The sequence below is a fragment of the Podarcis tiliguerta genome (assembly GCF_965153285.1).
Source record: "Podarcis tiliguerta genome assembly, chromosome: 3".
NCBI classification, from domain to species: Eukaryota; Metazoa; Chordata; class Lepidosauria; order Squamata; family Lacertidae; genus Podarcis; species Podarcis tiliguerta.
In genome coordinates, this window is record NC_139536.1 from 42452274 (window position 1) to 42474970 (window position 22697).

The 22697-nt window shown below is 37.9% G+C and overlaps 1 protein-coding gene across 7 annotated transcripts in view; it reads left to right on the forward strand.

Moving 5' to 3' along the window:
* The window catches only part of AKT3 (AKT serine/threonine kinase 3), a 103085-nt gene that overhangs the window by 39742 nt on the left and 40646 nt on the right, over positions 1 to 22697 (forward strand). For all 7 annotated transcript variants that reach the window (XR_014509156.1, XR_014509157.1, XM_083432221.1 and 4 more), the window contains 2 exons: positions 17283 to 17408; positions 22500 to 22611. Coding sequence is in view for 5 of the 7 variants with exons in the window: in XM_083432221.1 (XP_083288347.1) it covers positions 17283 to 17408; positions 22500 to 22611 (238 nt within the window). In the remaining 2 variants the exon portion in view is untranslated. The remainder of the gene's footprint in view (positions 1 to 17282; positions 17409 to 22499; positions 22612 to 22697) is intronic.

Genomic DNA, 22697 nt, shown 5'->3' on the forward strand with positions numbered 1-22697 from the left:
GAATAGCTTTTGCAGATGGAGGGATGTTGTGGAGCTACAGGGAGATGGAGGGGAAGAGAAAATATTGGTTGCACAAGCTACCCTTTGCTTGCACAACTATTTGATACAATTTGTTTAAAGGTGATGTTTATACATCTTTGCTTATAGCTCATATTCTGAGCCACACCAACTCTGCAGCAGTGAGATACACACGCAGCAAAAAGCGTCATTTGATCACAAGAAAAGTGCAGCAGAGAATAAGATTTTTTTGTGTGTTTTATATTCTGACAATTTGTCAGTTGATTGCCTAAAACCAGGAGTTCCCAGGCTGTGGTCCGAGAGCTTCACGCAGATGATCCATGGCATGTCTGTAAAATCTAGCACAGTGCATTACAGATGGCATAACAGGCAGAAAAAATCATTAAGTGGTCTTTGAAGACCCACAGCAGTTTCCATGCAATCCGGAGGGGTGGGGAGAGAATTTTGGGAACCACTGCCTTGAAACTTCTGTCATTTCATTAATATAAGATTGACCTTAAGTAGGAATTGATTGCTCTTATGACTTTGGTTATAGGCAAGCTGGCTCTTGAACCAGTATTGCTATAAATGCACAGGTATAAGCATTTATTGTTTCCAGTCATTATATGTACTGTTAAAAAAGGAGAGGAAAACTCCAGGTTGTAGAAATATGGTTCATTCTAGGTGTGGACATTTCAAAAAAGGATATTTCCTTGGGGTCACTACAAATATCTGAACAACATAAAAAGGAAATGGGTTTCTGAGTACAAAATAAAATAAAATACATTATCATATTATCAAACGAAATAAAAGAAGGATCTCCCTTCCCGCACAAAATGTGTTGGACCTGGAAATAAACTGGGACATTTTTTTGCTCTGATTTACCTGTCAGTAGTGCTTATTCTGGTTTTGTGGTATGCAGTATGTAAAAACTTTTCCAGTTTGGTTGAGTTTCAGTGACTGGAGTTCAACCAGCAGGTAAAGAGCATTAGTATATTTTAATGGATATCTTATGTAGAGTTCCATTTTTTGTTTTTCTTGTTGGTTTGTGATGGAGTCAACTAGAAATTTAAATAAGAGACATAGACACTCTTCCCTTACAGAGGGATAAGTCTCATGCAAACTTTTAGTTTATGAAATATACTCACAACTATAGTGTCCATGTTTTTGACCAAGGCATTTATTCTTCAGCTGTTCAGTACAACATAGTTGATATTTAATTCTCAACAAATGTTTACAGATGTTTTGACATCTTGTATTTTTATGTTGTGTGGCTGTGACTTTTCTCATATGAACTTCTGTATTTTGCATAATGGCCTGTTCACATGTGCTTTGTAGAAAAGACTATAATTAGTATTTTGTATTTTTAAAATGCTATTATTCAACTATTTATATTGTGACCCCCCTCCAATAAAAATGAACTATTATTTGAGGGGTGTTAGGATTGTTTAGAATTTGTTAGATTTATGTACAAGGCTAACGTACTATGCCCAGGCATTTTGGTTGCTAATTATGCTTAACTTCCCTGGAGCATCAGATATTCAGATCCATCTTTATGAATGTGGTAGAGAGAATAACAACTGTAAAACAAAGCACTGTGCATGTAAGTGACTGTTTGCGTGTATTTCAGAAGGGATAAATGCTCACCATATGGTACAATTACTGTGTCCAAGTTTTCAAATTAGCTTCTCTCATCCTCCTTATTACTGTCTTTAAAAGGAGAGGGTAAAAACCCAACATGATTTATCTACTCTGCAGCAGAACTCTTGACGCAAAACAGCAGCCCAGTTCTGTCCAGTTTTTTTCCCTAGCATAATAGAGGCTGTCGGACTTTTTATACTAATTACTGTGTGAGCCTCAGATGAACCCCCTTCAATTCACAGGGCTTTGTTAAGGGAGGAGCTGTCAATGTGTCTGCCCGTTTGCAGCTGTGCTGTGGCTTTAGCTTGCTTAACATTATGCTGCTTTTTAGACTTGACAGAAGGGATTTTTTTTATTAAAGCAAAGCAGCCTTGTAGCGAAATGGTTTAAGCAGCTGCATTGTGGCAAAGCACAAAGAAGTTATTATTGTGTCTGTTTGGGGGGGTAGAATGGAGGGGAGAGATATTCGGCTGCTGTTGATGCCGATTGTTGACTTGCCATCTGCCAGATAGGGAGAAGAAAAAAAAATGACAGCTCCAGCAGGGTGTTCAAGAGGTTGTTTGGAGAGACGCATAAACATGTGCAGATGTCGAACTGAATAATGGCAAGAACTTGAGACGGTTTATGATGCTGCTGCTGTGTGTGCATATACAGAATAAATGTATGTGGGGGGCTGGTTGCGGGGCGGGGGGAGGATGCACACTAATTATCCTTGTTCCTCCCCACCTCCTTTCGTCCCGATAATTAGTTCAGGAGTTGAATATTTTCCCGTCCTTCATCATTTATAGCTGAAAGAAACCTTTCAAATAGTTAAACCAACTTTGCTTCATAGTTTTTAAGTTTGATAAATGTGTGACTTCTTGAAAGAGAAGGACTAATGCAATTATCTTGATAGCAACCACAGTATAAACAGGTGCTTTATATGTTCTCTCAAGTAATTCTGGAAACGCATCTTAAAAGTGAAATGTTAAACATCCCTGTCGTCACTTTGCATTTGTATACAGAAAATGCTAATCATGAAAACTCATTTTTTTATATGCAGATCATCACTTAGTTGACTTCAGAAACTTATGTTCACTTACCTTACACTTTATTTCAAATTATTCTGGAAAGGTCGGATGGATCAGTACCTATGAGAATAGTATTTCTTTCCTCCCATGTTATTCTATGTATTAGCTTAACTGTGTTAGCTATATTAACCCAACTGCAGTCACATCTTTCCTACTTTTCTTCTTTCTCCCCCCTCCCCCCTCCCCTCCCCTGCCCCAAGTTATGTTGCTTGGTATCAGTAAGTATGTTTAAATTTGATGATTAAATACTAATACACATATGTTACTACAGTCCCACAAGTATATTTTAGGAACTGAAGGTTTATTTCTATGTAAACATAATTGATTATACTCCAAATAGGTATTCCATTCCAGTTTTGCAGGCAGTAATTTAGATTAGTTCTTCCTTGTGAATTAGGGCTTCTGATAATACTTTATGCATTTAGATACAAATCAGTGAGTGCAAAATATTTGCAGTTTAGAATGGCATTTGCATGATTAAATAGCTTCATTTCTCTAGTATTTGTAGTTGTGAATTGAATGGGATTTTTACTGTTACAATGTTCACTAGAGTTCACCATACGAAGTGATGCTGCTTCACACACACAACCTTTCTAGATAATTTCTAGATAAATAAATACTTACAAATGATTGTTATGGTCATTTTAGAAGACACCCAGTTTTCTTATTCAGTAACCTGTCACAATATCTTCCTTCTCTGATATTCACTATCCAATCACTGTCTTCTCTGCTCTGTGTCTCAGTGATGGATCCCTTAAATAAAGTTACAAAGCAGAGCTTTTCAGAATAGTAGTAGTAGTCCTTATAAGGTAGCTAGAAGGATAAGTAGTAGTAGTCTTTATAAGGTAGCTAGGAGGATAAGAAAGATAAGGATAATTACATAAAATTGCATATTAAAGTACTGTATAATAGTGTGGTGCTAAGAGCAGATGTGGGTGGCGGGTGGCGCTGTGGATTAAACCACAGAGCCTAGGGCTTGCTGATCAGAAGGTTGGTGGTTTGAATCCCCCCAATGGGGTGAGCTTCCGTTGCTTGGTCCTTCTCCTGCCAACCTAGCAGTTCGAAAGCACATCAAAGTGCAAGTAGATAAATAGGTACTGCTCTGGCGGGAAGGTAAACGGCATTTCTGTGCGCTGCTCTGGTTCGCCAGAAGCTGCTTAGTCATGCTGGCCACATTACCTGGAAGCTGTACGCTGGCTCCCTCAGCCAGTAAAGCGAGATGAGCGCCGCAACCCCAGAGTCATCCATGACTGGACCTAATGGTCAGGGATCCCTTTACCTTTAAGAGCAGATGTAAAAAAGAGCAATGACTGTTGCAGAAGGAATGCTTACTCATACATTTTAGTCATCTTGATTTTAGTTATCTTACAATAAAAGATTAAATAGCTTTCAGATGTAAACAAATGGATTTTGGGAAATGAAAATGAAAGATGAATAGATAATCAAATTGCTAGAGTTTGTTATGAGAGTTTGTTTGAGAGATATAAAGGTGTATTTATGTATTATATTTGTATGTCCTTTATTTTAGGAAACATAATATGGTTTTTGGCTTTTCTTAAGATAATAAAGATACTGCTTATAATATGATGAATATGATGATGGCATGAAAATTACCATTGCCATGAACCTCTGATGAAGCATCATTTTACTTAGATTTTCTTTGAGAAAAACATTTGGAAAGTAAAACAGAATAGACTGTGTCTAGTAAGAACTTTCCTTTTGAAACTGCTGATGTACCAAGTACATCATCTCTTGTTTTCATTCATAAGTATTTCTAGACACAGTATGAGACAGATCACATGTGGACCACTGTGTTATGAGCACCACAGTTCATGAAGGATGTTGGCACACTGGGAAGGCTTCAGACGATTGTTGCAAAGGGTCTAGGAAAAAGAATCTTAGAAACAGATGAAGCCAGCTGAGCATAGTTACCAGAGAAAAGACAGGCAGGGATCAAGTGTTGCCTTCAAATATTTGAAAATCTCTGAAAGAAAAGAGACAGAAATAGCTCAGTTCATCCACTTTGGCTAGAACAAGAAGTAGTTGTTATGACAGATTTGTTAAACTTGGCTTTGGCTACTTTAGATTTTTGGATATGCCTTAGGTGAAGACTAAGTGGTTTGCCTTCTACTCTTGACTTTATGACAATGCTCTCGTCTGTTGTTTAATGTAGAATGATATAACTGCTGCCTGAAGTGCTAGGAATAACAATCCTAATCTGATGAATCTGTCCTGAAGAGATTACCTTCTAGACTGGGTGAAATGTGCTCAACATTTTATAGAAACCCTGGGGCTGTGCATGTACCTGTCATTGCTTCATGAGGTATGTGCAGGAATCTACTAAACAGGTGGACAGTGTGATCAGTTTTATGGCACTGAGTTCCATTGTTGGAAGGGGACTGAGTACCAGATCCACTTCCTTTTTTTCTGGCAAGAGTGACCCATCATGTCAAAGCTGAACAGTGTCTTCTAACTTTTCATTGGTGGTTAGGGCTTGGCGAGATCTGGTTTTCCATATCATAATATATCAGCAGCTAAACATTGCGATATACTGATCTATCACAATGACTGAAATAAGGAGTAAGGAGTAAATAAGGTGGGGAGGAAGAAACAGCCGAGATACATTGTCCAGACTTTCAGTATTGGCTCTGCAGTAGCCAGGCAGCCCCACCGTACACAACCTTGTCCCTGACTCTCCAGTGCAGGTTCCCAGCACCCCTCAGCAGGCAACCAGTCCTCTGCAGCCAGCCACACAGAGGACCAGCGAAACCATGTGCAGGCTCTGCTACTCCTTACCTTGCTGTATCTGCCCTTCCTTTGTTCAAGAGGCAGCTGCGCCAAGTCGCGTGCCTTAGCTGCAACTCCCCACGGCAGCCATCCACGTGATCTTGCCCTGCCCTGGGCTGCTCAGAGAGGCAAGATCCACGCACCTGAACAAGGAATCCCAGGGCACTGTTGGCCTCCCAGTGGCGGTGCACCCCGAGTCGCCAGCCCACATGAAAGTCTATCCCTTGCTGCTTGCATCACCACTGGGAACCATCAACCAGAGCACCAGCCCCCACCCATGCAAAGCACTGGAGTGAAGCACCCACCCCACAGCATGTGGAGGTGATGAAGAGAAGCTGGCACTGCAGGACATGGAGATGCCTCTGTGGCCCCGTGTGAGGAGGAATGGATGGAGGGAGCAGCTCGCTTGTTTGGCTGGAGAAGGACGTGAAGGTGCAGGCAGGCAGGCAAGCCCCACCCGCAATATACCGCCTAGCACAGAAATCAAGAAATCGGCATCACAATCTGACCCTCATACCCATCCTGGACGATGTATCAATACATCACCCAGCCCTATTAGTGGTCAAAATGAGGACCAAATGATTCTGGAAAATAATTAAAATGAGCACAGAAAATTATAGCTAGTACCTCCAAATAAGAAGTATCCATATAGTTGCAAATTTTTTTATTCTTCTAATCTCACCCTTAGACTTTGACTTAAAGAAAAATTCCACTTGGTGAGATCCTCTTTCCCCCCCCCCCCACATGTCCCTAAATCTGTTCTAGGGGTTTACTCAACCCTCTGGGGCAGATTTGGGAATGGTGGAAGAGGTGTATGGTGGGAGGAGATGGGGAAAGTCCCTTTGCACAAGTGGGAATCCTTACGCTGATGGGATGGGATGAATATAACCCTTCATTTCTATAGGAAGGGTAAGTCTCGTCAATATCCAGAATGTTTAAATCCTACACAAAAAGGGAGGGGGGAACCCACAAATGTAAATGTAGAACTTTAAAAGAAATGTATGCAAGGGCATTGCCTTTTCTTACAAGCCTCATTCTATTACAAAACCAATGTAATACCACTCAGCTCCTCAGTCTAGCCTCTGTCATCACCAAAAAGATAATTTCAAAGAAGCCTTAGCTGTGTACTCTTGCTGCCTTTTTGGCTTAGCTGATACTGTATATATAAACAACTTTCCTGCCTGGTCTTCAAACTTACACAGCTGTGGAGTTTATCTCAGACATAGCTTCCCTCAGCTGAAAATCCTAAGTAGAAGTTAATCCCTTCATGATCCAGTGGAGGTAATACAGCACTAGTTTTACACACAAAAACAGAGACACACAAAAACACCATAGTGGCTAAATGATACAAGTATCATGACAATTGGCGCTTTTGGCTGGGATTGATGAGAGTCCAACAACATGTGGAAGACGCAGATTCCCTTCCCCTGGAATAATGCCTTATTTTGATGGCCTGTTATTTATTTATAGTTTGCAGATGAATAATAAAAAACCATGTTGTGAACTGCCCAGTGATCTTCACATGATCTTCTGTGTGTAATGGATAACTTTACAAAATTTAAAGTAAGTTAAACAATGTGGAGAAAATAAAGTTAAGTGCGTATTCAAGGAATCTAATTTGGGAACATAATGGGAAGATCAGAGGTCACGTTAAATTTAATTACAAAATGATGTACAAAACAAGTATCAATTAAGGAATTAATGATTGTTTATTTTTATTTTGTCTTTAACATCTATTGATTATTTCTGTTACACAATTTTAAAACCAATAAAATGTTCAAATTTCTAAAAAAAAATAATCTTCACATGAAGGGTTGTATACAAAATTAATAGATAAAAAATAAATCAGTCCATGCTACTCATACTTATAGGAGAAGTGAGAAAACTCCTGGGAAAGCTAAGGGGTGGACTTTGGTAATCTTTCATAATATGACACCCTGTGCCTCCAAGTGGATCTTCTCAGTTATAAAACTTATTAATTTTACACCTCCTCAGCCCAACAACCTGAGCGGTGGAGCTGTCCACAAAGCCTCGATCCTGTGCTAGAAAGCTGGGATGGAAGCTATTTCAGGAGACTAGCTTGTATCTCGGCTTATTCTCATGTAGTGGCTCTGCTGCCCTTCTCTTCCACCTCTGTTACTGCCTGATGGACTGGTTGATGCCATATCATGGTTGATGGAAGGAGGAACCTGCTTTCTCAGCAAAGCTGATGGTGGAACGCCTTGCCATTTAAACATTTTGGCTCCAGAACACTGCAAACCCGGAAGTGAGTGTTCGGTTTGCGAACGTTCTTTGGAACCTGAACGTCTAATGCGGCTGATGCGGCTTCTGATTGAGTGCAGGGAGCTCCTGCAGCCAATCGGAAGCTGTGCCTTGGTTTTTGAACGTTTTCGGAAGTTGAACGGACTTCTGGAACAGATTCCGTTTGTCAACCAAGGTACGACTGTATATACATTGTTGTAGTATATAGATAAATATTGGGCGCTTCTCTCCTAGGGAAGAATGAAATTGCTATTTTGGACAACGGGTGAAAGCGATATAAAAGTTGAATTGCACAAAATGTTTCCTTTAGTTGGCTGTTTAATGAGAAGTTGGAGTGTGAAATGCCTCCTTCTGCTCCAGCCCATGGTGGTTACTCAGCTTTTCTTAAAATCCATACATTTTTATTCCACATAGGGAGGTACATCAAAGTACTGTAACAGAGACACATGCAGGTTTGTAAACAATTTCTTTTGCAAACATAGACTGGAGTAGAAATCTCTCAAAATCAAAAGTTTGCATTCTGAAATAATTGAGATTGTGGCTGCAGTCTTATATCTACTTGCATGGATATAAGCTTCAAGTGAACTCAGTCAAACCTAGTTCATAGCAGACATATATAAGATTGTACTGTGTATCACTTGCTCTGTGCAGCTTTAATATTTAAGTCTGAACATGTGTCTGTTTTTTGAAATCTGCTTGTTTTTTTACTCCAGATGATTTCAAGACATTATATGCATCTTTGCACTGATAGCCATCCTTGGATGATAATGCATGCTTCCTATAACATCAAGCTGTTTAAAATATTAAGATATAATAAAGTGTCAGAACAAAACAGATTCTGGGGTTATTTGACAATGTAGTTATCTTCCAAGAAACCCATCAGATTTGCTAGAGTTAAAACATGTTGAAACTTTTGCTTTTCTAGTTACTGAAAAGCACCCCCCCCCCGACAGTGCTGGTCAAACACTGTAGAAGGATATAATGAATAATTAATGAATATTAGGGCTGTAGATCACTTCGACCATATGTGCAAAGCTTTGAAATATGTCTAACTCATATGGTTAGATAAGTACTCAGGACTGATTTATACGAATTGGTTGCAAATTCAAGAACATGTATGCGTTGGGCATACCCATGTCAGAGGCGAAAACAATGAACATAATCTTCTAATCCATGTTGTTAACACATGATTGTCCTGAAATATTTTTAACTGCCAAAGAGAGAGGAAATAGATAGATGACAACCCTGAATCCTGATTAGTTTTATGTTTAGCGTCCTGGTATAATTCAGTCAAATCTAAAACATACCAGTTTAGAATTCTGAAATGTATTTTGTCCATAATTTTTGTTAGAGATGGAAAGAATGTAATTTACGACATCTTACGTATTTTACCATAATTGTATTACAGTAGAATTAGAAAATATAATCCCATTTTTATCTAGTACAATTACAGTTACACAAAACTTCTATTGGTGAAATAAACTATTCTGTTTCATGCATAGGACTTTTACCGTGGAATTCACAGAATAATAAGAATGCTGATAATCTCTTGGTTAAGGTATCAGGTTTTCTGGAAAGCATACAGGAGTTACTAATTCCAGTGTCGTTATTTGTTACACAGTTGACTCAGTCACAAACTGGGATTAGCATAATTTCCTTCTTGATTAATTTGATTAGTTGTGAGAGAGCACAGTTTCCAGAGCCATTGATAGTATGTGTCAAGGATTCTGGAAGCATGTTTGTACTTTCATTTAATTACTAGTGCATTTACACACCTATGCCTTAATCCAGCCCTTCCATGCCACAGAAGGGCTGGTGACATGGGAAGAGGGCTCAGTGATAGGGCACTACGGAGCAGTGTACACGGCAGTCAGGTAGGGACGATGTGGTGGTACGATGGATCACCCCCCCCCCCCAAGTATTAAGTATTAAGTTCAGAGCAAATAAATTTTTTAAAATTGAAAGTTTTCCAGAATTCTTGGATTAAGCACCAGTTTTTCATTTCAGTAATGAAATGTACATCTTTCATTGTATATTTCATAATCGTTTTTTCAGTTTTCAGTTTTTTTGTAAGGATCATTTAAATAATTAATGAGCAATTAATAATTTGCAGAATTGTTGTGACTCGAGATGCAATTCTTTGATGTATTTAGGAATAGAGAAGTTTGAAGATCTACCCATTAAGCTAGTACATTGTACAGTATGTGCTAGTACTAGATTTCCATGGTAAAAGTTATTTTTTTTAAACACTTGTGAAAAGTGACCATAATTTTTGTGTTCGCTATAGGAGGTTGGTTCTAATTATGTTGAGCTTATACATGTTTACTCAGAAGTAATTTTAAGTCGCTGCAGTGGTATTTACTCCCTAATAAATGGGGTTGCAATTACATAAATCCTAATTCTGCAGCAAATTTAAAAGGGAAAGTGTTGTCTTTAATAGTCAGTGATTCACAATTCTAGATGGCACTGCAATCCTTAATACATTTACCCAATGCAGAGACTCCTTATGTGTACACTCCTTATGTGTACAAAGGACTCCTTTTGTGTACAAAGGACTAATATGGACCCCAGCTGCACACACAGCTCTATTCTGAAATTACAGAAGTGAAGTAGGAGCTCCTCTTCTTTTTCTGGAGAAGTGAAAGTCAAACATGCTCATTTGGACACCCCTCTATCATGCATACTGTAGAGAGCTCTGCAATCACCATTTGATTTAAGTGAAACTAATTTTACCAAAGACATGACTTTATTGTGCTATTCCTGAATTTATTCATTATTTTATTATTTACTAAATTTCTGAACCACCTTTCATCTGAAGAACACAGGTGGTTTACAACCTCATCTGCCTGTGGTTCTTAAACGTTATAAATTAATTTATTTGAAAAAAGGATTGTGACAATTTAAGTTTAAGAAGTGTGGTGTTTCTACCAACTAATTAATTTATCAGATGTCCAAACCTCATTAATGGACTTTAGGGAACTACTTTGGGAAAAGAGGGGGTTTCTCCTATAACTGTAGTTTTAAATGGTATTGGGAAGAGAGGAAAATACTGGCTTCTTTGTGTCCCAGAATTTCTGAAAACCAGTGTTTTGCCTAAATTTGTTTCCAAAAGTCTAAAAGTTTGTTATGATTTCACATTAAGATCAGGAAATGGTAATACTCCCTAGTTTTGTCTAACTGAATAGCTATTTTTAGCATTTCCCCCCTATTTCTTAATAATTGCTAGCCTGGCACAATATTTGAGCTTCAACTCTAGTCACTTTTGCATTTATTTAACTTTGACAGCTACTATGTAAGTTGCAGTTCTTGTGTGAGATTTTATACACACCCACACCCACTCACTCACTCACCCACCCACCCCTAGTTGTTGGACTCTTAATTCTGATTTTTAAAGTGTATTGGTAGTTATTTAAAATATTTTGAAGCAAACGGCTGAATATTTCCTGTTTAACCAAATCACAGACATTTGTTTTTCTTTATTTGGAATACTATTTGATTCTAAAAATAATTAAGGCTTACTTAGTTTTAAAAATTGAAAATTGAAATTATATTACAAATACAATGCGCAAGAATCCAAACTTTCTAACAACCTTTCTTTGAGGCACCGACAGTTGTCATTCTGGGTAAAAAGAATATTCTAACGTCTAATCTTAGGTAACACTGCCCTCAGAGGGCCAAGGTAAGTAAATTCAGTTTTTATAACAAATATTTTTTGGCTGGGGAACTCCTTTTAAGGTTGATTCATTTGAAATCCTGTTTGTTTATTCATCTTATATTTGTTATATATCTTTCATGTTTTCATTTGTTTTATTTCCTCTATTTTGCTGTATTCTTTTATGTCTGGTTCTAAAGGGCATCTCTGTTTTTATACCTGGCTTAAAAAGGCTTAACCTAGTTTGAAATTAAGCAATCCTGTCTACTTGGTTTCTCCCCAACACATGGGCTGCTTAGTAAATTGATAAAGCATTTCAAACAGTTTTTTTTGGGGGGGGGGCATTGTATGTATATGAGAGAGAGAGGAGAGAGAAATCTCACGTTTGTCTATTCAACAGCTGTTGCTCCCTTTTAGGAAGTCTAATGCAGAATCCTAGTGTAATAACTCTACATGTGAATTAGGTATATTTTTCATGTGTGATTTTTCTGTTGGGATGACTTTTCCTCTACTGTTATCTGTATGGGTAAAAGTTCTCCTTCCAGTTATGCTATCCTAATTTAGTTGAAACATGTGAACACATCTTCTTACTAGAAGTGTTATATTCAGGGACATATATTTTCCAGGTTAAACAATGCTGCCTTGGCTAGTGCCCCAAGGAGGTAACTTTAACGCTGCTATTGCAGCGGTTTGACTTCAGTTCCAGAGGTTCACTCTATTTGAGACAGGCAGATGCCAACAACTTTTCTTAAATGATCTAGGCCAGGCATAGGAGCCAATTCCTGGGGCTGAGGGGTCTCCAGCCCTCCCAATAAAATATTTGAGGAGGCTGGGCCCCCCAAAGTTGATGGGCATTGCCATTCAAATGGTGTGTGCGCACTGCATCATATGATAGATTATGTGGGGCAGGTCTTACCTGATCCCCAATATTTTATTGAAGTTGGCACCCCTGGGGCCAGGGATGGGAACCTGTGACCCTCCAGATGTTAATTCACTCTGGGGGGCATTTCCTGCTACCAGGGCTTGTGTTTCTGTCAACATCCTAGTTGACCTCTGAATTGGAGAAATGATATGGGCAGATGCACTTTCTTTTGGTAGAACTTAGGCTCCTTGGTTTTTTGAAGGGGAAACAAATTGATTGGGCAGACACTTAGATCAACAGGGAATGAAAATTGAAGACCAATCTGACTAAAAATGAGGTAGACCTCATTGAGGTGTCTTCTGTGGTGGTAATGGCGGTGAAGAAATTACACTTCTCTGCCACTGTTGCATTGACACAGTTTTACCATTTGGAAAATTCTGCTTGCTGAGAGGATTGTTACATAATATTTATTATTATTTATTATAATAGCCCCAAAGATATTTAGGAGAATCTCTCAGCAGCAACCAGTTTGGCATAACACTTTGATGATAAAACAATGTGTATCCCTTCTAGCTTAGACTCTGTATATAAGAGCAGCATCTATGACTGTGGCTCCATTGTGTGTTTGTCCTATTTTTATATATAAGTTTCTGCTTGTTCAGCCTGAGAATATGGACAAGTTGCTTGGAAGACGGTGTTCTAGACCAATATCCATCCTGGTTTTTAAGAACACTAGAAGGGGACTGGGCATGTGGGTGATGGAAAATGTCCATGTTTCCCTGGTTGAGAGCTGTATTCCAACTAGAGATGTGAAAGCCCAGGGATTAGGTATAAATATTTTCCCCAAGTCTGTCCTCCCCGCCCCCCCAAAAAAATGGAAAAAAGGAGTGCAGAATATTTTCTTTTAGAATGGGGGTTAAAATGTTAAAGACACCCCTGTGATGTCTAAAAACTATGAAACAGAAGACTTATAAGTAAGACAGTATAGATAATTGCAATTCCTGTATACTGAGGACAAGCAATCCTTGAATTGTAAGCTGGAAAACTTCTCAAATGCAAGAGCAAGATGTATTTCTACCTCTTGAGGGCACTGTCATTATCACACGAGAAAGAAGAAGGGATCAACACCTTCTTTGCTTTTGAAAGGGTAGAGAAACTTGTTTCAGTCTAGGAAGGAGGAGAAACAGGAACTGAAACTGATAGCACTAGCTCAGAAAATAAGGCTGATTAAATTTCCCGTATATTCATTGATTTCCCCAGTTCTTTTTCTCAGTTCATTTTAGGGAAATAAGTGCTGTATGTCTGCTTGACACTTGATTTTTATTGATTTTTCTAATGTTGATTGTTTCTTCTGTTTTTATTGTTTTTTGCCTGCTCCTCATAAATTGGCCAAAGAGGTCCCTTACCATTCAGTAGCTTGTAGCTCCATTTGTGAAATATTTCTTAAAGAAAATTCATTTTGCAATTATTTTCTGAATAAACTGCATTTTAAATATACAACATAGTTTTTATGCCAAATCAAGTTATCCATAATAAATGACCTTCAATCTGTAAATGGTTATACATTTTTTGATTCCCTTCCCCCAGATTTCTTATTTTTATAAAAACCACCCCCTCAAGGGAAAAACAGTTTTCCCCATGGCTTCAAGATTTATTGAGATTTTTACATCACTATTTCCAACTTCATTGAAGAAAATAAGTTGTGAGAACTATAAAAAGCCTCCTTCAAGCCAACCACCCTTGATAATTCTTGGCTAGTGTAACTTACTCTTTTAGAATAAGATGTTGGTGCAAGTGGTGACAGCTCCAGGCTTTCTTGGTTGACACTATTCAGATCAGCACAGCCCAACATTTCATACCAATTGGGCTGCAAGAGTACTTTGGCATGAAACAATGAAACAATGTCTTCTTGTGTGGCATGAGGGGGGCAGAATTTGACTCCCCCATCCCTTGTGCTGCCTTCCCAAAATCAACTAAGTGAGGGGCTGGAATTTGGGAAGGAGTTGCGATGCTCTGGCAGGGTCCTAAAGCTCCCCACCTCATGTCTGAGCCCTCATGTTTCCTTCTCAAAGCCCAGCACCTCGCTTACCTGGCTTTGGGAGGGCAACACAAGGGCTGTGGGGGTGGGATCAAATGTTGAGGACTGCTGAAAAGGCACTGAGTGCCGCATATGGCCCTTGGGCTGTGCGTTGGATCAGCCTGATTTATATACTTTCCTATCTTGGTCCTAGTTTCGAGGGTGAAACAGCCTTTGTCATATTGTACTAGGAACTTGAAAAGTGAATGTATCTCATTTGGTTCTGTTGGACCTTAGACGTTAAAATCAACAACTTAATGACCTATTTTTTTCCAATTTAATTTAACATTATGAAAGAGAGAAAGAGCATCAGTTAAGCATGTACTTAACCCTCCCACTGGGAAAAAATCGAAACAAATGAGTTTTGAAGTTTCTCCTGAATCCACAGCTGCAGCCTTGTTTGGACCTTCCTGTGCTTTATTTTCTAAGAAGAATAAGTTGAAATGTCTGTGATACAACATGAATTAGTTTAATCCTATTTTAAGCAATGCTCTGTAGTAGCTTTAAATAGCTTGACCGATATATAAATGATGTGAATTACTCAGTTTTCTCCAATGCAGTGTACAAAATTAGAGACCTCTTCCTTAATTATAAGGAGTATGTTTCTGAAACCTAAAAGGCGTAAATGTAAGCAAAATAATAATTTAGCTTACATTTAACACAGCAGGAAGTTGGATAGAAAATAATACTCTAAAGCAAAACTACTGCTATCTTAACTACTCCAGAGTTGCACTTGATTAAATTATCACAAAGTGTTTCCCTCTGTTTTACTCTATGGATTACTGGTCCACTCAATTTAGCTTTTCAAATGTGAATATTTGATCTTGCCTTTCCTGTTATATACTAGGGTGTGGAAATGTCACCTTACATATGTGGTTATTTCTATCACTCTTGTCTTTCATATGAAACCAAAGGTAAACACACCGTAATATTATAAGAACTAAAATTGTTGCAGAGAGCTTTTAGCAAAATTCAGACTTACCTCATTTATTAATTATCTCATTTATTAATTGATAGAGTTATTAGTTTGGTAAGTCAGCAGATTGCAACAGACACCCAAAAAAGTCTCTCACAATATCCTTGCTGATGAAATAGTAAATGTGGGCTGAATTACACTACTACCATGTCAATCCACAGCTATTTGAACAAATGGATTCAATGAGGATATAGATGGGATGCTTATCAAATCTGCAGATAACACATAACTCAGAGGACTAGTAAACTGAATAGATGACAAAATCAAGATTGAAAACTATCTTGACAGGTTGGATACTTGGTTGAAAACAAGATAAATTAAATTCCAATATTTAGGTTCAAAAAATCAAAAGGATACATACAGGATTAAAGAGATCTGTTTGACAGGATCTAAAACTCTTAGCTGATGACAACATGAATATAAACCAGCAATGCAGTGCACTTGCTAATCATAAGCTCTAATAACTGAAGCACAGTCAAGATTGCAAGATTCCGCTCTATTGTGAACTGGTTCAGCCACTTCAGAATACAGTGTCCTGTTCTGGGTAGCACATTTTAAGAAGGACATTGACAAATTGGAGCATGTCTAGATGAGGGTGACCAGGATGGTGAAGCATGTATAAACCAATCCTTGCAAGAGAAGATTGAAAGATCTAGGTATGTTTATCCTGAAGAGGTGAAAATTAAGGGAAAGCATGATAACAGACTTCAAATATCTTAGCAGCTGTCACACAGAAGATGGTGTAGACATGTTCTTGCATTGAATGTATCATCTAGTTGGCCCTGAGAAATCCCTGCCTATTTTAAACCCTCTGGGAGGGAAGCAGTCTTATCTCAACTGTACCGAGGTTTGGGGGGGGGGGATCAGGAGAGATTCCAGCTGTTTTTAATCTTCTCCAAGCTGCAGCACCAACGAGCCTTTGTGGGAAATGGTGTTGGGCATTCTCCTTGCCTGAAGGCAAACACTCTCTCCTAGACATTTGTGAATGTCTAGATGTCCAGTCAAAGGAATGCACACATGAACATATTATCAAAAGACCCAACACTAAAGCACAGTTGAATCAAACAAGCTGTTGCCAGAGAAACATTTTTTAATTCAACCAGGGACAAATGTCATGCTTTCAATGTCTATTTTCTTTTTACTGTAATTACGAGGTACATCAAAATTGTTCAAAATAGAGGCCAGGGTGGTAGAGAAGTTAGATTCGAAATGGTGGTTCATGGGCAGAGCTGGTGCTCAGCATAAAGTGGGACACCATCCACCTTCCTTTCAGGTGGACCTAACACCGGTCTGCTTCTTTTTTGTGGTCATAATTGAATCTGGCCTAATTTGAAGCAAAAACGTCCCACTTCCTCCCCTGCCCCATCCAAATGAAGCCACTCCACTTCATTATTTTCCTTCCACTTCTAGGACAGGGTAAGTCAATTACTATACACCATGATCTGTATATACTGGGAAGACTCTGCATATGAGATAGTAAAGGTCACTGTTTCTAACAGGCTAATTTTGAGGAGGGAGAAAGAATTATTGTGGCTATTGGGAGTCAGAAACTGCTGTCAATCTACTGTGACTCATCCAGTGAACTACAAGTAAATGACAAATCTGTCTTCTGTCTATCCTGTTTGAATGAATGAATCCCGTTTGAATGAATATCCAAACAGTATTTGTTTTTTAAAAATTAAAAGTAGAAGAGAATTAAGCAAGCTAGGTTTGTAAGCTTTTTATCAACCTGCTCTACTGTGCCCTTAGCACCAGTTAGATCTGCAGAGATTCACAGAAGAGGATGTTTAGGTACATTTTTGAAAAGGTTTCACTTACTAATGTCTGCAAATCTAACTATTGTTAAGCAAACAGGATGAGACCCATCCAGTTTTTTTTCTTATCATTTGGCAACGCTACAATGAATATTTCAAGTTATAAGTTCATATTAATCCTTGAATTAATCTTTTCTTATATAGGTGAATATATAAAAAACTGGAGGCCAAGATACTTCCTATTGAAGACAGATGGCTCTTTCATAGGCTATAAGGAAAAGCCGCAAGATGTGGATCTACCATATCCTCTAAACAACTTTTCAGTAGCAAGTGAGTATCTTCAGTAACCACTCAAATTGTATTTTAACAGATCATCAAACTCACAGTACACTGAAAAACTTTGGAAAGGCATAGGTTTTTAGTGTTGTATTTTAAATATCCTTTTGGTTTGGTTAGAAATTTGAAATATTCCCCCCCCCCCAGTCCAGCTCCTGTATGAAGTTTCATACACAAAATAGTTATTAGATCCCCAAACTCTGGTAACTGGAAACATTTGCTGAAACCTGTATATTTTATATAGGATTGCTATGTATGCAAAACTCACATACATATCTATATAAGGAAGTTAAGTGGAGCCTTCTCCAGATTTAAAAATAAGTTTTTAATAGAAATGCAATATGATGTTCCAAGCAAATCTAAAAAAAGATGAAATACATAAGTTGCTTTGCTAAGATGGTGTAATGTTTGCATCACAGTGTTGCAATTCACATTAATATTTCTTGGTTTACAAAAAATAAGGATCCATTCATTCTGTTTCCTAGGAAAATGTTGATGTTAAGTCATTAATCATAGCAATTTTAACAGTGAAATTATTTTAATCTGCTTCAAGGATCACAACAGAAAAGTTTTCTGGGGGAAAAGAACATCAGTAGTTTAGTATATCAGAAATGCTGCTTTATAACTGCAATTTATCAGCTGTTTCAGTGCCCTAAAATCTTGATTGGATGTGGTGGCATTGAGTGTTATGAATGAATGGATGAATAGAAAGAGAATGGTAGGGTTGCCATATTTCAAAAAGTGGAGCTTTTTTTGGCAAAGTTGTCTAGTATATGGTAGATATGGATCTAGAAAACACATTACTGGTACTTAAAGAGCTACATCCTTTGATGCATAAGCACTTAATCCTGAGTAGAATGGATTGTGGTGCTGGATGATCAAGATGTTATGATGATGTACTGGATCCCGAATTTTCGGACAACACCTTGTAGTGGGTGGTGGATCTTTTTGAACTCCTACAGAGTAGTGCCTCTGTATGATTTGTGATGACTCTGTTTTGTTGTGGGCTGCTGTACCCTCAGTCCTTTGGGGGTGGATGCGTTTTCATGCCATCATGTAGGGAACACTCTTCTAAGTGTATAGTTTGGCATATTCTTAAGTTTATTTGAACTTCCAGTTCAAATGGGGTATTTGGGGAATGTCACACACCTCTCATTTTATTTATTTTGATTACAAGTCAAGTAGACCTCCAAAATGACAAGATAAAAAAGTCGCACCCAGGCACTTTATAAGATCAAAAAATGCCACACCCATGCACTTTTCTTGAAAGAATCCACACAGAACATTCTGTCAGTAAAAATAATGTTAATATTCCGTGCACACAAAACCAAGAATATGGTCCTATCAGTAATGCAGTAATGTTTCAGAAACTTAGTAGATTTTGCAAATGAGAATTTTTATATGTGCTGCTCTTAATTTGAAAACTCACTATAATGCGTAACCTATATTGCAAAATAAAACAATATGTAAGTACTAGGGCAGTCGCAATACCTAATAGTGGAAATAATAGCTTCCAGTGAGTCATGAGGAAGCATAACTTTATTGCTATTATTATTTATTTTTATTGCTTCTATTTAACATGTGTTAGCATGTTAATACAGTATGTTTTGTAGTTCAAAACCTATAGCAAATAATATACCAATATAGCTGTGTTTGCTGACTCTTCCTCAGCTACAGAAGCAGTTGAACTATATAATTCTGCCCTGCCCCCTTTATTATCTGTAGAAACTTTAGAAGCTAGTGCATATATTGTGTCTCTCTCCCCCTAAAGAGCTTAGAAGGATTCTGACAGGATTTAGAATTTTCTAAAAATACTCACCTGCTTGTGTATTTGTTTAAATGTTTTATTGTTGTAAACACCCTGGGTTTTCTTCTGAGAGCAGAAATGCAGTGTACAAATGACTTGTTAAAAATGCCCAAGGAATCATAGCAGGAAGGGCCTTGGAAAATGAGTGCAAGCAAAGGTTCTTTGGGTTGAGCAAGCATACAAGTTGCACTTCCCTTGCAGTTGTAGACAACACTTCTGGGACTTAAGCTGCTCTGTAGAATTGCTCATTAAGATGAAGATAATTTCAAATATTTATCATGGATTGACATCCCCATAGAATGCCTAAAATTGTTGAACTGGACATATGCATTTAGTAAGCTTCACTTAGGCCAGAGCTACACATTACATGAAATGTGTGGTAGCTGCCAAATGCAGCAACCACATGTTTAATTTCCCCCTCCGTAACATCTTGAGGTGTGCTTCTTTGATCCCACTGAACATTCTTGGCTGCTGCTATCAGGGAAATGAGCATTTCCATGATGTCAAGACCTAGGTAAGTTACCTTCATAATTACAGAGGGAGTGAAGGTAATTTACATACGGTAGCCTTTTGGCAGAAGCTGACAAATGTAATGTGTAGTTTTGGCCTTAGGAGAGCATCATATTGTATATATGTTGGTTCTTGAAATGGACTGTTCTTAACCATGTCGAGAAATGTTAATAAAAAAAACTCTTTAAATTATTAAATGTCCTTAATGGAGGACATTAAATGTCCTTAATGGGGAAAACTATGCTGGAGGTTAAATAGTTAAACATTTAACAATTCAAACTTTAAACTTTTAATAATTTCTGAACAGATGATATGTTTTTTTGGTAGCTTTTTTTTGGAACTGGCAGGTTTTAGGCCGTCTAATTGGCTTCCCAGCTTTACAGAGTAATTACAGCTTCAAGCAAACTTTGTCATCTGTGGTTCAGAATGGTGTAAGATAAACAAAATGTTTTGATATACAGCTTGTAGTTAAGAGCTGTTCAGGAGAGTTTAACATAACCGTGTCATTTAGAGACTAGTGCAGTTTTTGTTTCAAGCCAATAGTTGCAATATTACAATATTTTTGAGTGTGCCAGACATTTTAGGGATGTGGTAAGGAAAATCACTGGCATTTTTACACATAATTCTAAACCATGGTTTAGTGCTACGTGCATGAGCCTCTCCTCCTTTGGCATGGTCACAATAGATTAGAAGCTTTTGCTTTTAAACTATCCAGAGCCCTTTTTGTGTCCAAATTTAGGAAACTCTGGATATTTTAAAGTATAATTTAGCCAGGCCAGGCTCAAACTTGTGTTTTTAGTTCTAAAGTGTGGGTGGAGATATGCCATAGCAAGATGGGAGATGGGAGCACACAAGCATAGACCTCACTTTTTTTGGTGCTAAATTATGGTTTAATGTTACATCTAAGACACAACAGTTGTTTCATCTTGTAGAAATGATCCCAGTGGTTCAGAAAACCTTTAAAATAATGTTCACCATCCTGGACATGGAACAGAAAAAGGGGAAACTTTTTCACACTTGGAATATTTTGCTAACATATTCCTATTTATTATTGTGACAGTGTTTGATCACTCCAGTTATTAACTTCTTAAAACTCTTATGACTGCAATTGTATTGAATAATACCTAGAATGAAAGCTGTAAAATAATGATCCATATTTCTTGGTTGTAGATAACTATCATGCTGGGCCTTCCTGTTTTTATTGGCTTGCTCATCTTTTTCAGTGATACTCTAGAGTTCCAACTGTTTTTTAATTGAGATTCATCTTTTTAATTACATTTGTTTATGTATAGCAGCAAACTTGAAGAGGAGATGATTGCAGTGTTCACTTGGTAGTGACCCAGCAATGGCTTGAACATTCTGAGCCAGTACCGATTGCCAGATTAATACATTTTGTACATTTCATTATTTTCCAACATTCTTTTTCTGTAGGTCCATACAGTTTTCATTTATTAATAAAGAATATTAGTCCTTCATAGCTTTGTTTATTTAAGGGGAAGACATCTAGCTCAGAGATGGAGCCCCATGCTTTGGATGCATAAGAGTTCTGGTTCAAACATTATTAAGCATGATTATCATAATCAAAAGCTAGTGAAAAGAGATACATTTTAACTTGGTGGTGAAAGTATGCTAATGTCAGCGCAAGACAGCTCTTGCTGGGAGGAGCATCCCATAGATGAAGGCCCCTACTGAAAAATGCTATTTCCCTTGTTCCCACTCTCCAAAGCTCTCTGATAGGGGACATCAGGAGAAGGGCTTAAGATGATGAACTTAGTGAGTTTTAACATGAATGTATGTGGAAATTTTATCATTCTATTTATCCATAGAGCAATACAAAGTAATTGAGTGGCTTTATTTATTTATTTGATACATGTCACCTTCAACATAGATTTATGCTCCATGGGTGGCTAACAGAGTAGTGAGAAACAAAATGTACATTTTTTTAAATAAAAAAACAATGCATACGAACTAATGCAGCAAATTAAAACAGCAACAGCTGGTAAACTCAAACTAATACAGCAAATTAAAACAGCAACAGCTGGTAAAATCAAACTAATACAGCAAATTAAAACAGCAACAGCCGATAAACTCAGACTGTTCTAAGTTAAATAATGCTTATGATAGCAGTGCTTAGAAGCCTGGAACAACACAAATGTTTTTGTCTGGTACATAAATGACAGTAATCAGATCTCTAGGTGGGCATCCTTGGAAAGGGCATTCCAAAGGTGACGAGCCACCACAGAAAAGACTCTCCAGTTGCTACGTTCCACGCTGTAGGGACATGCAGAGAAAGACTTGGGATGATCTAAATGGATGAGCAGATTGAAGAAGGAAGTGCAACAGATATCTGGGTCCTAAGCCATATAGAATTTCAAAGGTTAAGAGTAGCATTTTGAATTGAGCTCTGAAATTCACCGGCATCATTAGAGTTGTTTCACTACAACCAACCTAGCAGGGACCTCACCTGTTTTCCAAGATGTTTATAGTCAGAGGCTATGAGATTACATCTGCAAGAGATTACATCCCTTGGCTGCAGCTCACCAGGCCCTGTAGATTTGAATTAATTTAAAGTTCCCTCACTACCTCTTTTCCTAGCATGGGCTGCAGCTCCCTCCTTGCACCATTCATTCTAGTAATGCAGCCTTAAGTACTAATGTGTAATAATGTGTTGGATTGATATAAAAAGTATATGTACTTGGAACATATCCCCATATCCCCATATTATAAAAAGCAGCATCTTAAAAATGTTTCTCCACCCCCCTCCCCAGAATGCCAGCTAATGAAAACAGAGAGACCAAAACCAAACACATTTATTATCCGATGTCTTCAATGGACCACTGTGATAGAAAGGACATTTCACGTAGATACGCCAGAAGAACGGTAAGAAATGAATGAAAGTGTTTCTTGTTATATAGGCAAACTTCTATAAGGAAAAGATTTGCTGCAACTTCTAGTTTTGTGTGACA